Source organism: Crocodylus porosus, unplaced genomic scaffold, assembly GCF_001723895.1.
Source record: "Crocodylus porosus isolate Cpor-Errol unplaced genomic scaffold, CroPor_comp1, whole genome shotgun sequence".
Lineage (NCBI taxonomy): Eukaryota > Metazoa > Chordata > Crocodylia > Crocodylidae > Crocodylus > Crocodylus porosus.
Window position 1 is genome coordinate 142,104,281 of NW_017728931.1, and position 14,711 is coordinate 142,118,991.

General features: G+C 45.4%; 1 protein-coding gene across 3 annotated transcripts in view; it reads left to right on the forward strand.

The window, feature by feature from the left end:
• Positions 1 to 14,711, forward strand: part of FAM208B (family with sequence similarity 208 member B) — a 42,397-nt gene that overhangs the window by 1,054 nt on the left and 26,632 nt on the right. For 2 of the 3 annotated variants that reach the window (XM_019543789.1, XM_019543791.1), the window contains exons 2-5: positions 2,520 to 2,623; positions 4,928 to 5,000; positions 5,119 to 5,196; positions 11,195 to 11,989. In XM_019543789.1, the coding sequence (XP_019399334.1) occupies positions 2,520 to 2,623; positions 4,928 to 5,000; positions 5,119 to 5,196; positions 11,195 to 11,989 (1,050 nt within the window). The remainder of the gene's footprint in view (positions 1 to 2,519; positions 2,624 to 4,927; positions 5,001 to 5,118; positions 5,197 to 11,194; positions 11,990 to 14,711) is intronic. The other variant, XM_019543790.1, reaches the window with a different exon arrangement.

The window sequence follows — 14,711 nt, forward strand, 5'->3', positions numbered from 1 at the left end:
AGAGGTAGTGACATTTCTATTCAGGCAGCCATGAGGGAGTCCATTGACTTCATGGCTTATTGTCATCTAGCTGATTTCCTTCTAAACTCTTCATTCCACAGGTGTTTATGACCTTCTCTCCTTTTTAGTGGTCTCAATGTTCCACTAATCAAGTTTGCCTTTCTTTGGCAGTTGTACTGTCTATTGGCTCCTCTCAGTAATCCAGCTCCTACTTCACAGTTCTGCAGACTATTTTTAACTTTAGCTAAAAATATTTAACTCACAGGTGGAAATGATAACTCAGGTGAATGTTTACTCAGGTATGGAAATAATGTTTCTGTAAAAATATGCATGCACTATCAAGATGCTCAAGAAGGCTAGATTTTGTTTTATGAATCTGGAAAGGAAATACACATTTTATTCTAATGACTATAAAACTAATGAAACAATATCCTTTGATTACATTTGCCTACTTTGTTGTGTTTTCTTGTGCACAGTACATGATATAGCACATTAATGCATATTCCAATTAAGTTGCATTTGTTTTTCCTTCCATTTTAAGATGCATAATATAATCTTGAGCCCCCAGCATAGGCTGGGGAACTCCCTTCTCGAAAGCACAGTGGCAGAAAGAGATCTTGGAGTCATTATCAATTCCAACATGAACATGGGCTGCCAATGTGAGGATGCGGTCAGTAAGGCCAACTGCACCTTGTCATACATCCACAGATGCATCACAAGCAGGGCCAAGGAGGTGATACTCCCCCTCTATGCAGCACTGGTCAGGCCGCTGTTGGAGTACTGTGTCCAGTTCTGGGCACTACACTTTAGGAGGGATGTGGCCAGCATTGAGAGGGTCCAGAGGTGGGCTACTCACATGATCAGGGGCAGCAGGGCAAACCCTACAAGGAGAGGCTACGGGACCTGAACCTGTTCAGCCTTCATAAGAGAAGGCTGAAAGGGTACCTAGTGGCCGTCTATAAACTTACCAGCGGGGAATGGGAGAGACCCCGTTCACCCAAGCACCATAAATGGCCATAAGTTGTTTGAGAGTAGGTTCAAGCTGGACATTAGAAGGCACTACTTCACAGTCAGGGTGGCTAGGATCTGGAACCAACTTCCAAGGGAAGTGGTGCTGGCTTCTATCTTAGGAGTCTTTAAAAGGAGGCTTGATAATTACCTAGCTGGGGTCATATAAGCCCAGTATTCTCTCCTGCCCAGGGCAAGGGGTTGGACTTGAAGATCTACTTAGGTCCCTTCCAACCCTACATCTGTGAATCTATAACCCTGGGCTCCCAGTAAAGCCTCTAGTTTCTGTTTAACTGGAAAAAACGTGCTGTTACATTTGATGATGGATCACACCATCTGCACCCTCCTTCCCCCTTTTCAAAATTCTAGATCCACCCATGGAAAGATCCACGCTTCTAGTCATTTTACCACTCATTATGTATAAAAGTGCACATGGATACACTATTTCTCTCTGATCCACTGGTGGGGAGGAACATGAGGGTTCAGGTTTCTTTCCGGTGGGTGCGTCTACACATACACCGTTGCTGTGCAGTGACTTATATTACTACACACCAACTGAAAATTACTGTGCAGTATAGTATAGGCACACATCTACATGTGTGTTCTCATACTGTGCAGTAACTATGGTGACTTACACCGACTTGGGCGTAAATTTGCTACCTGCATGATGTACCCGGGCATTTAGTGTGCAGTAAGATATGTGCAGCCACCTTACTGCACAGTAACCCTGTTTGTGTGGACTGATGCAGGGCTAACTTTAGTCCCACATCAGTCCACGCACAGCAAAACTGCACTGTAACGCCTGCACGTGTAGATGTCAGCATAAAAGCCACTTACTGCTCAGTAACTTACCAATCAGTAAATGCATGTGTAGACATGCCCAGTTTTAATCTGTTGGTCTCTTTTGATGTGGAATTTTGACTGCATGGATGTGGTGAAAAGAATTGTAGAATACAATGCCACCTATGCCTGATCAGAGAAAGAAATATTGATTTCAAAGGGAAGTTTTGCTGTGGACTTTGGTAGGAGTTAGATCACCAGAGATTTCACTTTACTGTATAATCCAAGATAAGAAAGAAGCCTTGGTGGTAGGAGCAGCATTCATGGGTCTGTTATAAAAACACCATGTGTTGTACACACTTCTGCAAAGTCAAATCTAAATATATTATGTTGGTTTTGCTGGTTGCAGTGTTTTGACTGCACACTTCCTCTTAAAATGGTGATAGCAATGGATTGTCCCTGTCGTGAATTTGTGTAACAGCTTAAGAAATCTGTCAATTTTTTTTACTTCCAAATTCATTTATTTATTTAATTTTGTCTTACTTTTTGTCTTAAAGTACAAGGGAAGCTAGACCCAATGATGTGCAAGGTCCCTTCCAGCCCCTAACAATCTATGAAAAAAGAATTTCATTGATTGATTACTTAAAAGCCATGCTAATTTTTTTACTCTTTGTATGTCCTGTGTTCATTTAAGTTTGCTTTTAAATGCATAATCTGTGTTTTCTCCCCAGTCTGTTATCAAGGCATTTACTTCAGTTTGTTTGAAGTGGAAATATCAAACAAAGATCACCAAAAAATGGATCACTTATTAGAAACTTTAAAGGAAAAAGAGTTGGTAAGAACTTTAAGAAATTTTCTTTCAAGAGAAAATGGGCTTTATTAATTGAACACAGATCCTTAGCTTTGGGAGAAGCATTTCCAGGTCTGTCCCTAAATAATGTGAATAAGAGTCTGTGTGGCTTAGCTCTGAGAAGTAGCTGCGAACTGCCTCTTAAAACAATGATATCAGTCTAGCAGGAGTTGCTCTTTACAGAAACTGTTGATGGTGACAACAGATTACAGATTTTAAACTGCAAACTGGTTTTCAGCCTAAATGAAATACCCTACCTTGAATAGAATACCTTTTATTAGACCAACTCAAATAGTTGGAAACAGTTCTTCTTTGCAAGCCTTCAGGTATAAATACCTGTTGTCAGGCTGAGGAAGCATCTGCAGTTGAGGTGTGCTCTTCCTGGATGCTTTTCCATCTTCTACACACCAACTGCAGATGCTTCCTCAGCCTGACGAAGGGTGTTTATAGCCAAAAGCTTGCAAAGAATATTTTTTCCAGCTATTTGAGTTGGTTTAATGAAAGAGATCAGATTTACCCAAAGAACCTTGTCTGCCTATGTCCTTAGACCCACATAGCTACAACCTATACCCCTGAATAGAAAGCAGCATTCAAGGTAGAGCCTGTCTAGATCTGTGCCCAGCTGGGATTGTTTTATAAAGTAGAATTCAACTGGGTTTTTAAAAGCACATACATTAGTTTTCCTTGGACAGTGAGGATATTTATAGATTAGGCTGGTGGAAACTGATTTAAAAAAATGACTGGCCATTGATTAGGTGCCTTGTCTTTAGAGTTCTCCTTTATACCCCCACGGTAGCTGTGGTCCAGACAGATATTTGGCACATATCCTCACAAAGCTGCCAGTCCTTCCTGAGTTCTGAAGCTGTAAAGACCAATCCATCTTCTAAAGGGAAATCTCCCCTCTACTGTGGTATGTAATCCTGGACCATGTCTTCTGCAGAGGCTTTTGACAGAGCTCCAGGTGCACGCTCTCTCTCCCCCTAGCCTGATCTCCAGAGTGCCACAGTAAGACATTCTGCTCTCTAAGTTAGTACTGTCATTTTTGGTTACTGACCTGGCATTTATGTCTTTCTGGGGTTCCTCCACCCCGTTTTGGGTTTTCCTGCCAGTCACTTTCTCTAAATGGAGTTCCTTGACTCATGAGCAAGGGAGCCTGGTATAAATCGGCTTCAAGTGAGGCATGCTTTCACCAGTTGAGGATCTGCAGCCCCTTCTTATTGCTGTCAGAGACTGAATGCATTGGTGGTTAAATTTAGGGCCTGAACATAGGTTGAAAACTTAGAGGAGCCCCTGAGGTGAAGGTGCCACAGCAATGTCCCCTCCAGCTTGTAAACTGAATGCAAATGATAAGAGAACAGGTGTTCCTGCAGCTTCAAACACCAGTCACGTTGGACTGCAAATTCTTTTCCGTTTCCTTTTTTTCAAGGGGGAGACGACACGCTTTGCCCCACTCTGCTCTGTTACTTCTGATTTGAATTTCTGTTAGTTAATTTTGATGGTTTGCATTCCCTGGTATATAATGGAAAGTGAAAGTAATTTTACCGGCCTCATTGTTTCACTTTCAACTGTGTGCGGGGCAATGCACTTCATGCAGCCTAGAAGTGAAAATGAAAGCATCTCAGGGGATCCCTGTCACTGTGCGAAAGCCAGCTGCACCGAGGTCACTGTGCCTTTTTAAAACTTGGATACTTAACAGCAGTCTGGTTTTCCCACTTGTTGTTGCTCCGGGTCTTTTGTAATGCTGAAAAATGACATCACTTTCTTGGATAAACTAAGCTTTCACTCTTCTGTTGTAGCAAATACGGCTTTCGTTCTTTTCCTAAACCACTTCAAAACCATTATGATTTATCATTATAAATATTAGTTGGCTTAGAAATCAAATAATGAAAAGTGTTGAAACATTAGGAAGCTACTGCAAAGGGGTTCTCTCCTTTCTGTGTTTCATATTCATAAGTTAAAAAATGTATTTAAAATGTCATTTCTGGTTTTGTTTGGTGAAACAATCAGAATAATTTTTTGCAGGCTGTAAAACAGTTTTGTTCTTGTCTTTATTTTTTTATTAGGGAACCTTTTCCTACTTGAGATTTTCCATTAACATCCTCAAAGACTTTTAGAACAAGGGGCCTAATGCGATTGTCATTTGTTTGTCTACTAAATACATTTTGATAAAATAATGCTATTAAGAAATATTGTAAGAAGAGATTAGATTAATTTTTGGGGGGATGAAAGGAAGTGAAAGAAACAAACAAAAAAAACCCCTCACTGTAATATCATGGCTGTTTGTTCTAGGTGATCATCAAACACCTGCATGATCAAGGGTTTCTTTTCTTACTCTCCTCCTCGGCATTAACGAGGGATGAAGGTAAGAGTGTAACAAGGGAGAAATCTTTAATGGAGAATTTGGTTGTTTAAATTCTAGGATACTGCCCCTCCCCCCCTATTTTTATTGAAAAACCCACTACATCTCTTTTTTCTTTTAGCAGCTTTTGATCCTGATGAGCCCATCAGTCTCCTTGCCTTGTTTCTCTTCACTTCATCTAGATCAACATATGTAACAGGTAGGGCTGCTTTGTTTGCAACTGTTATATAGATGAAAATATTCAACTTGCTAAAAATATTGTATTTTGATTTATCCAATTCCTGTTTGAGGCATAAAGGGGCATTGGTTTAGCCATCTAAATCATGAATGCCAGTGCAATTAAAAGGAATTGCTTAGCTGTAGATTTTTGCTGGACACTTTCACTAAGAAGCGAGAGTTAAATCCAAGAGCTTTGATGGGTAAAGTACTACTTAAATTCATTGCTGCTTGGGTTTATAATATTGACCTGTATTCCATGCCTAAAAGAGAGGTGCTAGAATCATACAACAGTAAGGCTGGAAGGGACCTCAGGATGTTACAGGTAGTCCAATCCACTGCTCAAGGTGGGATCATCCTTGACTAAGCCATCCCAGTCAAGTATTTGTCTAATCTGCTTTTATGAACATCCATGTATGGATATTCCACAACCTCTTTAGGTAACCTGTTCCAGTGTTTAGCTACTCTCTTAGTGAGAGAGCTCTTCCCAAACTTCAACCTAAATTAGTCTTGTTGCCACTTAAGACCATTGCATCTTGTCCTGTCCCCTGAGATTACAAAGAATAGTCTATTTCCGTCCACCATATAGCCACCTTTCAGGTATTTGAAGATTGTTATCAAATCCCACTTTAGTCTTTTCTTCTCCAAGACTGAGGATGATAAAAATAATAATTAGTTAAATAGAATAAAGGTTGCAAAGTTGAGTGCGCACAAATCATGAAATAATTTCACCTCCGTGTTATATACACATAACATTTTGTGTAATACGTTTACACCATATTATATATAGAATCGTAGAAAATGGGGGCTAGCAGGGACCTCCGGAGGTCACATCTAGTCCAACTACCTGCTCAAAGCAAGATCATCCCCAACTAGATCATCCCAGCCAAGGCTTTGTCTAGCCAGGTCTTAAAAACCCCCAAGGATAGAGACTCCACCACCACTCTGGGTAACCTTTTCCAGCGCTTCACCACCCTCGTAGTGAGAAGGATTTTCCTAATATCCAACCTGAACTTCCCTCACTGCAACTTGAGCCAATTGCTCCTTGTCCTGTCATTTGCCCCCACTAAGAATGGTCCAGCTCCATTCTCTTTTCAACCCCCCTTCAGGAAGTTGAAGGCTGCTATTAAATCTCCCCTTAGTCTTTTCTTCTGCAGAGAAAATAAGCCCAGTTCTCTCAGCCTCTTCTCACAAGTTCTGTCCCCCAGCCCCCAACCATTCTTGTTGCCCTCCACTGGACTCTCTCCATTTTGTCCACATCCTTTCTGTAGTGGGGGGCCCAAAACTGGACATGACTCCAGATGTGGCCTCCCCAATGCTGAATAGAGAGGAAGAATCACTTCCCTCAATCTGCTGGCAGCGCTTCTACCAATGCAGCCCAGGATGCTGTTAGCCTTCTTGGCAAGAAGGCACACTGCTAGCTCCTGTTTAGCTTCTTGTCCACTGTTTCTTTTCTGCAAAGCTGCTGCTTAGCCAGTCAGTCCTCAGTCTGTATGGGTACGCAGGACTGCTCTGTCCTAAGTGCAGGACTTTACACAAGTTCTTACTGAATGTCATGAGATTTCTTTTGGTCGAATCCTTCAATTTGTCTTGGTCTCTTTGAATCCTAGTCCAACCCTCCAGCATACCTACTAGTCCCTCCTGCTTGGGGTTTCATCTGCAAACTTGTTGAGGGTGCACTCCATCCCATATACAGTGGTGGCATTCATATTCCTTGTTGTATGGCATTCAAGTTCCATTATGTATTTGGGATCCATATTTTTGCTGCCTCACCTGTAGCCTTCTCATTAGTTCAGCACATCAGGAATTGCTTTTGAGCAGCTTCACTCTCAAAAACTGAGCTTCTCTTTCTCCCGTAATACAGAGTTTCAGCCTAAAGTGACACCAGCTGCCTTAGGCTTAGAATAGCATTGCTGTTTAGATTTGCTGACATCTCATTACCCATCAGATCTAGAAATACTTTCTGTATCCTACTGAAGAAATAGGATCCTACATATTTAGGGCATGCAGCCTATGTGTCCAGCCTATTTAATCACATTTAGGACTTTAAAAGATGTATTACAGATTTTCTTTCCCTTGAAAATCTTCCCTGGTCTCGCAACTCATCCTTGTGGGAGAAATGTTACAGCTCCACCCCCCTCATAGGAGCATCTCACTTGAGAAGAACTCCGTTGGCTCTAGGGCTATGTTATAACTTCAGCAGAATCTCCTCGTGTCCTGTGTTATCCTCCCTGGGCTGTGTGCTATCTACTTCACCCTTCACAGCCCGTCACAGAAGTAAGAGGCTCTCCACAACTCACTTCCTTAATTAAGTCATCCCAGCCTCTTAGGACGTCACCCACATCCTTCCCAACTTAGTGTGATAAGTGCCCCAAACCATCTTGCTATCAGGGACAGCTGGCAGAGGGTCAGAGGTGGGGTTGACGTTGACCCCCAAGCCTGTGCTGAAAGGATGTGGAAAACATGTCAGCCCTAAAAATGCTGCCATTCTTAAGGCACGTCTAAAACAGATTTCCACTTGAGTGCGTCTGATAAAACTAAGGACCAGTGCTATGTGCTGGTGTCGGCTCTGTTTGGCTTGTCGTGTCAGATATCCCATATCATTTTTGGCTTTGGTTTAGGTGAGTCATGCTAAGCTCAAGCCAATAAAACACGATGCAGGGTCTGCCTTCAGTTCTTGTTGCTGTGTTGGTCCTATGGCAGCAATGTGCACGGCACTGCGCAGTGCATAGAAAACATCCCTACCTTGAATATTTTATAAACTAGAACTGTGGTTGTCAGCCTTTATAGACTCAAGATACCTGTAGATAGACCCGAGGCACCCCTTGGAAAATGCCAGCTCTTCCTTTTCTACTCTTTCTTGCCTACAGAAAAATAGTAGAGCAGTTTTTTTGTTGCAGAGAACTCAGAAAGACCCCAGCCATGGATTTCTATTTGAAATCTCTGATTTATCTCACAGTTCATGTTTGTGAACCTAAGAGTGCTAACATTGTGGCACCCTGTTTGAGAACCGCTGAGCTAGAAAGCAGACAGGACACATGGGGAAATCTAGGGAGTGTAGGGGTCATTTCACTTGTATTTTACTTTTACACTTAACTAGAAAGTCTCTGTTCTGGGAGTCATGGAAGAAATGGGCTTATCAAAGGAAGAGATGACTGCAGCTTGGGAAACTGGTGTGAGGAGGGAAACGCCGAGCTACAGAAGGGAGAGAAGGAAACCAAATGGCTTTGTGACTCAGACAGCTGGCAGAACAAAAAGGAGAAAATACAACAGGAGACTGAGTCCAGACTTAGGCTGGAGCAGATTAATGGCAGGATGTGAAAGGGAGTGTGGCTTTTCTTGGGAGTGTGCCTTGCAGGCAGAAGGGAGGAAGGGAGCGAGTGAGTTGAGGGGGATACAGCAAGGTAAGAGATGCACAAATGAATGGGGATCACCCTTTCAGTGGCACTGTTTTGCTCTGTGGACAGCAGGGGCATCCCCAAAGCAGGAGGCATGCTTTTTTGCTGTAGTACTAATAGGAAATGGTGAGAGTCTGAGGGAATATTTTAGCTGCTGGTAGAAAGGGCACAGCTTGGCGGTGTGGTGGGGAAAGCAGCAGCTGGGCCTGGTTGTAATAATTCTGCAGGAGCATGAGGAGGAGTTGGCTGTTAGTCCGTGATTTGAACCCTGAGCAATAGGAAGGAAGATAGTGGCAGCAGTAGTAAAGGGAAGAAAGGATGCTCTTTGGAAATGACAGTATTTATTATCAGATCACAGAATTGTAACAAAGTAGCTGGAAAGGCCCTCAGGACCTCAAATAGTCCAACCGCCTGCTCAAGCCATCCCGGATATTAGATTAGATTATATCTCTATTCTGGAATTATTTCAACGGTGGCCTGTATCTTATAGTTTCATAGTTTCTAGGGTCAGAAGGGACCTGAACAGATCGTGAAGTCTGACACCCCACCCCCCCCCACCCTCGGCAGGAATGAGTGCTGGGATCATAATACCCCAGCCAGATATCTATCCAGGCTTCTCTTAAGACCCCCAAGGTAGGGGAGAGCACCGCCTCCCTTGGGAGCCCATCTTCTTCAGTGATGTTACACTGAGATTTTAACATTTCATCCACCATCCAGATTTCATTGTGTTGGTCTCTTTCAATGGGACTCACTTGTAAGTTGCTGGTTAATTGTAATCATCTGCAGACCTGTGTTAGCACAGTTCAATCTGACTTGCAGCTTAGGACTGCACTTTCCCCTCTCCGGGGTTAAAAGCATTGCATGTTAGGTTCTTTCCTGGCTGTGAGAAGAGGCCAGGTCAGATCAGTAAGGCAAGCTGGGAATTGCATGAGCAAAGGATGAAAAAGGGAAGAGGAGGGGAGAGATGGAAGCTGAGTTTGCTCAATTGCTGTGTCCTCACTTGAGGCCTCTGAGAGCAAATGTGCTTGCCTTTGAAGCTCTTCATGCAGCAGTGGTGTTATAGCTGCAGCCAAAGTGAGAAGTGTAGACCAAGCCTAACACAAGCACCGGGGCTTTAGCAAGTTTGCCACTGCATTCTTCAGCCTAAGGCAGCAGCAAAGGAGTGCCACCAGCCACCCTGCTGGGAGGGAAATCTATTAATTGAGTCTTGCGTTTGCAGAGGTTCAAGCTGCTGTTGAGAGGCTGTAGCTGGATCAATAGGGAAATGCATTGCACAGATTGAGCGTCTGGGGGAAAAAACCTGTGAGCCACGTCTGACTTAAGTTATCCATTGGAGAGGAGGGGTTGAGACGGGCACCCCAGTTCTTGCAGAAGTACTGATGAAGAAAGAGCCCCACCCACAGTGAGACTTCTGTTGCCCTGGGGCTGAAGACAGTGGGTGATGAAATCCTAATCATAGCCCTATTGTAGCCTCCCACCTTGTCATCAATAAGATGAGCAAATTCCCCAGTACATCCAGCTGAGTATATTGTTATGATAATGGCGCTTCCTATTACCATCCCATTGCACTCTAACAACTTCCTATACCATGCTCCCCTCCTTGCCTTCTGCAAAGGACACTGCATGTCTTAGCTTAGAAACATCACCTTCCAGTAATGTCAATGACTTTTTCTTTTGCCTACAGTAGAATAGTAAAATAGTACAGATCCTGAGGGCAGCAGCTAAACAGGCAGACAAACCATATCATTCAGCTTTATTTTGGGACGTCTTTAAGTCATCCCTTAAACCTTACCTTTGCATGGAAACAAAAATTCAGATACTCAAAATTTTGATTACCCAAATTTTCAGTATTCCATGGGATCACTCAGACAGTTGGATCAGACTGCATTTGATATGTAATATTCCATGCTTTACTCTAAATCTTCTGGATTTCTTCCTTGATGGAGAAGCTAATGGAAGAGCATTATTTCCTACTTGATTCTAAGGAGCCTCCTCAGCTTTGGACCTCCATAAATCTCTGTAATGCTAGCAACAGTGGGTGCATCTACATGTGCCATTAAGGTGCTGTAAAGTCCGGCGTAGTTCATGCGGGAGTCTGCTGCTCTTGTGCACAGCATCTATATGTGCACCCCGGACTGTAGCAGCTTGAGCTGAGGCGGAGCAGCCCTGGGCTGGCAGGGGGTCTGGGGGGTGGGGGGTGGTCAGCCCCAGGCTCCAGGTGGCAGGGTCGGGGCTGGCTGGGGCACAAGGGTGCTAAAGTACAAGAGCTAGGTGGCAGGCAGCCCCTGTACTTCAGCACTCTTGTGCCCCAGCCAGCCCCTGTCACCATCTACATATGTATTTCAGCAGAGTTAAGTACTTCACCGTAAGATAGTACAGCCCCAAACTTTCAGTAGAGTTAGTTGCGTTACTACACCCAAATACTGACACGTGTAGATGACGATGCTTTACTGCATAGCTAATTAGTCAGCTCCTCAATAAAATGCACATGTAGATGCACTAAGTTACAAGCATCCATCCAAGCAAAGAGAATGGTTCTTTTTTTTTTTTTTAATTGATGTTCGAAATATTTTTTCTCTCCAGGACAGAAACAGGACTTGAAACTTGAAAACAAAAGCAGCAATCTATCTCTAAAAGTCTCCTGCATTCTACCGGGCCTTCGCTACGCCTATCTTGAAGCCACAAAGTGCCCGTTGAGTGCAGGCAGCCACTCCAGTCTTCTGATTAAGCATTACTTCCAGGAGTTTGCCAAACTTGATAAAAACACACCAGCAACTTCCAGCAAAAAAAACAAACTTCCCCCTTGTTTTCACATATCACCAGACATGCCTGAATGTCTCAATTCTTCTGACCAGTGGCAAAAACAGGTAGTTTCTCAGCTGCAGATGTACCTCCGTGATCCTGGCAGCTACACTTTGGAAATGTCTGCAGCTTCTGACTGTTTGGCTGGCAACCCTCCGCCCTTATGCTGTGACTCGACTGGGACTTGCAATGCTGATGTGTCTTTAGTTTTGCCTCCTGACTCTGTTCTTCCAGACATAGCTGCCGAGATAAGGGTTGAAACTGAAAAACCTAAGCCCACGGCAGGACTGAACCCAGGGAGTGAAGACACCACAGCCAACACCAACCCAGCAAGTAATGTGAAGTTGCAGCAGAATAAGAGAAAATCCAGCAGGGCCATGGTAACGAATACCAGGAAGAAGTGGGCCCCTTTAAAGATGCTTTCGGTGGTGGACACTAACCGAAACAGACAAGGAACCAAAAAGATCAAGGTGAACATGACTTTCCCATTTCCCAAGAAACAAGGGCTCACGACGTATTCGAATGAGCCTACACTCAAGTTGGCCAATTTGCAGTTTCCACACAGAAGGAAAAGAGGTAAGCATCACAAATCCCAAGGAGATCTTCACAGGTAAGTGCAATACACATACAGAGCTTAAAACTCTATCACAGTAGTCGTAGGCAGGTAAAAGTTTAAGTAATAATAATATCCCAGGCAGGAAACTCAGTTTCCGAACCTACGGTTGTTACTAGTTGAATGAATAATACCATATCTTCTCACATACCACTCCCTGCCCCAAATAAAGCATGCACATTTGATTTTTGGAAAGAAAAGAAGTTTTTTCTAGAGTTGTAGCTGATTGTGTGACGTGGAGTAAGTTCTCCTGAGAACATAGAGCAGCAGGTCCCAAACCCACCAGTCGTACGCAGACAAACTGGAGAGTGGTATGTGGAAGGCCGGGGGGAATGGCACACGCACACAGACACCCAGCTGCAGCCTGCTGCAGGCAGCTGGGAACACAGTCCAGCCACGTGTGGAGCAGTGCCCAGCAGGTAGGTGTGTTGGGAGGAAGGGATGTGTGGGAGTGTTGCAGATTAAGGCCCCCATGATTTCATAGATTTTATAGACATTAGGGCTGGAAGGGACCTCGGGAGATCATCGAGTCCAGCCCCCTGCCCAAGGGGCAGGAAGTCAGCTGGGGTCATAGGATCCCAGCAAGATAAGCACCCAATTTGCCTTTGAAGGTGTTCAATGTAGGTGCTTGAACCACCTCTGATGGCAGACTGTTCCAGACCTTGGGGGCAGAGGCAGGGCTGAATGGGCTCCTGGGGAGGGAGATGGTGGGAGCCCCAGGTGTGTCATCCAGGGGCTCAGGAGAGCTCCTGCCACTGTGCACACCCTGCAGTAGGCACAGGGAGCATCTACCCCCTGGGTTTGTGCGCAAGGCGGCTGCCGTTGCCTCGGGAGCGGCGCACGACACCATGTGCCTTCCATGCATTGGCTGTCCAGCAGCAGCATGCACATGGCGTCACGTGTGGCTCTTGAGGCGCAGAGGTCAGCATGCAGCAGCAGCCGCCTCCACCTCACACATAAATCCAAGGGGCTGGTGGTCCTCATGCCTACCCTGGGGTGTGCACAGTGATGGGAGACCCCCATGCCCCTGGAAAATCCCAGGTCACCCTGGGAAGGGCCACATCCTTCTGTGCTGGCTCTGTGAGGGGACACTGCTTAGCTGAGGCAGGATGCCAGGCTTGGGAGCGCTTCTGGGTCCAAGCTCAGCCTCCCTGTGAGCAGGGCAGAGCTGGCCCCCCACAGGGACCTGGTCACAGGAGCTCCCGGGAACAGCAGCCACAGCTGCCCCAATCTGCTTGGGCCCCAGCCTTGCCTACTCGCAACTCCCCTCAAGGGGCCAGGGCAGGAAGCAACATTGGAGAGTGCCTGAGAGCCAAAAGTGAGGCGTACACCTGGTGGAAGGGAGGGGCTATCACCAAGGAGGAATACTCCTTGGCCCGTGAGTGTAGGAGGGCCATTAGGAAGGCCAAGGCAGGGGTGGAGCTCAGGCTAGCGACCAGGATTAAGGACAACAAAAAGTCCTTCTTCAAATACATTGGGAGTAAGAAGAGGGCACTAGGTAATGCAGGGCCCCTGCTAGACTCAAATGGTAATCTTGTGGCTACACAGACGAGAAAGCTGAAATATTTGACAAGCTCTTTGCCTCTGTTTTCTTGGACGGGGACCAGGACAGCTCTCCCACCAAAGGTAGGGGCAATCCTGGGGATAGCACTACTAGGCCTCAGGTCTGCACAGATGTAGTTAGGGATCTTCTGGAAAGGCTGGGTATTTTTAAATCTGCGAACCCTGATGCCCTCCACCCACAGGTGTTGTGAGAGCTGGTGGGGGTCATTGCTGTGTCCTTGGCCTGGCAGTACAAGCTATCGTGGTCCATGGGCCAGGTGCCTGGAGATTGGAAATTAGCTAATGTGGTCCCCATTTATATGAAAGGGAGAAAGGAGGACCCAGGAAACTATAGGCCCATAAGCCTAGCATCAGTCTTGAGGAAAACCCTTGAAAAAATTATCAAGGAGCACATCTGTGGGGGCTGGCAGGGGACATCATGCCCAGGGGAAATCAACATGGGTTCATCAAAGGCAGGTCCTGCCTGACCAACCTGATGGTCTTTTATGACCAGGTAACTAAATCCCTAGATGATGGTGTTGCTGTGGACGTAGTCTTTCTGGACTTTAAGAAGGCCTTTGACACTGTCTCTCACCCCATCCTCATTAATAAATTGAGCAACTGTGGCACTGATGCCTGCACAGTTGGATGGGTCAAAAATCGGCTGATGGGGCGCACCCAGAGAGTGGTGGTGGACAGGTCGTACTCAGCCTGGAGGGATGTGGGCAGTGGGGTTCTCCAGGGCCTACACTGTTCAACATCTTCATCAGTGACTTGGACGAGGGAGTGGAAAGCACGCTGTCCAAGTTTGCCAATGACACCAAGATGTGGGGAGAGGTAGGCATGCTCGAAGGGAGAGAGGCTGCTTAGTTTCATAGTTTCTAGGGTCGGAAGGGACCTGAGCAGATCATCTAGTCCGACCCCCTGCCATGGCAGGAAAGAGTACTGGGGTCAAATGACTGCAGCAAGGTTTCATCCAGCCTCCTTTTAAAGCCCCCCAGGGTAGGAGCCAGCATAACTTTGCTTGGAAGTTGGTTCCAGACCTAGCCGCCCTGACTGTGAAGTGGCGCCTCCTGATATCTAGCCTAAACCTACCCTCTGCCAGCTTGTGACCGCTATTCCTGGTCACTCCTGGCAGTGCTC